Source organism: Galeopterus variegatus, unplaced genomic scaffold (genome assembly GCF_000696425.1).
Source record: "Galeopterus variegatus unplaced genomic scaffold, G_variegatus-3.0.2 Scaffold15915, whole genome shotgun sequence".
NCBI lineage: Eukaryota > Metazoa > Chordata > Mammalia > Dermoptera > Cynocephalidae > Galeopterus > Galeopterus variegatus.
Window position 1 is genome coordinate 18,585 of NW_007742026.1, and position 2,690 is coordinate 21,274.

At 60.2% G+C, this 2,690-nt stretch overlaps 1 protein-coding gene across 1 annotated transcript in view; it reads left to right on the forward strand.

Moving 5' to 3' along the window:
* Positions 1–2,690, forward strand: part of LOC103582367 (regucalcin-like) — a 10,788-nt gene that overhangs the window by 6,823 nt on the left and 1,275 nt on the right. Inside the window, 1 exon segment of the mRNA XM_008563984.1 lies at positions 2,123–2,262. Coding sequence (XP_008562206.1) covers positions 2,123–2,262 — 140 coding nt within the window.

Here is a 2,690-nt window from a genome sequence, read left to right on the forward strand (position 1 = left end):
GGACGGCTGCCCATCTGTCCTGCATGGAAAAGGAGCCACGTGCTCACAGAACCTGCTTCAGACAGATGGCAGGCGTCCACCCTGTGGTCAGTTTCCCTGTAGTCAGTGTCACCTTCTCTTCATGTCCCGGGTTCAGTGTCGCAGAAGTGACCAGGTCAGGGTCACTGAGTCATGTCAGGGCCTCACATCCGCCCAGTAGTTAATAAAGGGTGATATCTACCCTGTGGTCAGTGTGGCCTGACCTGCACCCTGTGGTCAGTGTCACGTCTTGTTCTCATCCTGGGTCAAGAGTCTCAGGAGTGACTGTCAGAGCCTCATGTGCACCCAGTGGTCAGTGAGAAGTAACGTCCATCTGTGGTCAGGAAGGAGTGATGTCCACCATGTGGTCAGTGTCCCTGTGGTCAGTGTTACCCTCTCCTCCTGGCCCTATGTCAAGGATCACGGGAGTGACCACTTCAGAGTCACCGAGTTGTGTCAAGGCCTCACATCCACCCAGTGGTCAGAGTGGCCCTGGGGCCAATGTCACCCTTTCCCTGTGGCTCTGGATGGGGGTTGCCCGTGGCTGACTGTCTGTGCTCAGGAACTTGGTGATCGCCTCACTCAAGAGACAAGCACCAGCCCTCGAGGCTCCTGGTCTCTCACACCCAGAGACGTGGTTTCCAGGCAAGGGCCTAGAGCACCTTTCCCACGAGAAACAGCCTGAGCTGGGCTGAGAGGCTGAGCGGCTTGGAGGGGGTGGACGATAGAGGTTCCTCTGACGTTTCCCTGTCCGGGGAGCCGGGTGGTGCTGGAGCCGAGGAAGCAACACGGAGCAGGAGCCAGCAGGTGTGGGAAGAGGAGGGGGCCGTCACCTGCTGGGAGCACAGGACAACCACGGTCAATGTCAGCAGAGCACAGGGGGTACGCCGAGTCCAGGTGGTCACGCCCACGCTGGGCACATACGAAGGTGGTTCAGATAAAACTGAAAAGAGGAAATGTGGAAAATGGTGCCAGGCGCTGAGAGAAACTAGTGTGCAGCAGGGCCAGAGAGAAGGACGCAGGGCAGGACGTGCAGCAGGTGACAGGCAGGAGTGCAGGATGCAGCAGGGCAGGTCCAGGGTCAGAGGCGGGACGTGCAGCAGGAGAAAGTGGGGTCCTCTTGTGGACTGTGAGCCCTAAGTGGGCCTTCAGGAGTTTGGGGGTAGGCAGGAGGCTCAGCCCAGCAGCAGGAGCCGTGGGGATGGGGAAGGTCCTGGGTCTCAAGAGTCGCTGAGGAAGAGCAGGAGGGTGGGGCCCGGGAGAGGCCAGGGTGGCCCCGAATGTCACCGAGTGTCAGACACACAGCACCTGCCCAGCTCATGTGAGGGGTGCCGGCTCTGGGCAGCTGTCAGAAGGCACCGCAGACCACGGGGCTTGGACGGGGGTGTTTATGGAGACTTGGAGACCAAGGTGGGGCAGGGCTGCTTCCTTCTGGGGCTCTAAGGGGAATCTGTCCAGGTGTCTCCCGGCTCCTGGGGCTGCCGGCAGTCCTTGTGTTCCTGGGCTTGTGGCCACATCGCCCCAGTCCCTCGGCCTTCACTTGGCTGCAACCCTGTGTGTGTCCACGTCCCGACCTCCTCTTGTCACGAGGACAGCTGTCCTATCAGATGAGGCCCACGCGAGCAAGCTCGTTTCATCTCACTCACCTCTATAAAGACCCTGCTTCCAAGTAACGTCCCGTTCTGAGGTCTGGGGTCAGGACTCCGCCTGTCTTTGGGGAGGTCACTCTGGGGGTAGCTGTGACCAGCGCTGGGAGGTTTGACACGGCATGGTGGGGGAGGGGGAGTCCTTGACATAGAAATCGAGGAGGGCCTCGTGGAGGCGGCAAATGTTTGAAGCCGATGTCCATAGCCCGGCTTCGGAGGAGAAGCGCTCTGGGTCAGCATTATTTGGGGGCTAGTTTACCAGCCTACAGCTCATGACTATAAGGGAGTCAGTAAGCATCAGGGTCCAGCCATGTCCAGGGCCCCAACAACCTGGTGGTGTCTCGTCCAGGCCTCGTCCCCGTCCTGGTGTTGGGGTGGCCTCACCCAGGGGTCTGCCTGCTGCAGGCACTCACGGAGCTGGAAGCGGTCCCCAGCCCTTTCCCCGACTCTCATTGCAGCGAACCTGAGGCTCCTGTACCAGCTGCCACAGGGGCAGGGCATGCCCGATGGGATGTGCGTGGACGCTGCAGGGAAGCTCTGGGTGGCCTGCATCGACGGGGGCAGAGTGATCCGCCTGGACCCCGAGACAGGAGTATGGGCCGCCCCGAGCTGTGGCCGCATACAGGTGTCCACTGTGTGCACGGAGTTCCGCTCCAGGAGCCAGGACAAGGCGGTAGCCACGTTTTGTGGACACACTTGTCCAGCTACAGAGGCATCTTCCTTTCCTAGATGGCAGGATTCTCCAGCTCCCTGTTTCATCATTCAGCAAGTGTAGGCGTCCTGGGACTGCCACAGAAAGGACCACACACTGGGAGGCTTAAAACAACGGGAATGTATTGTCTCCCAGTTCTGGAGGCCGAAGTGTGAGATCCAGGTGTGGCAGGGCCGAGCTCCCTCCAGAGGCTCCAGGCGAGGATCCTTCCTGCCTCTTGCAGCTCCTGGTGGCTCCAGGTGTCCCTGGCCTTGTGGCCGCATCACTCCAGTCTCAGCCTCCATCTTTACATGGCTTCTCCTCTGTGTCTGTCT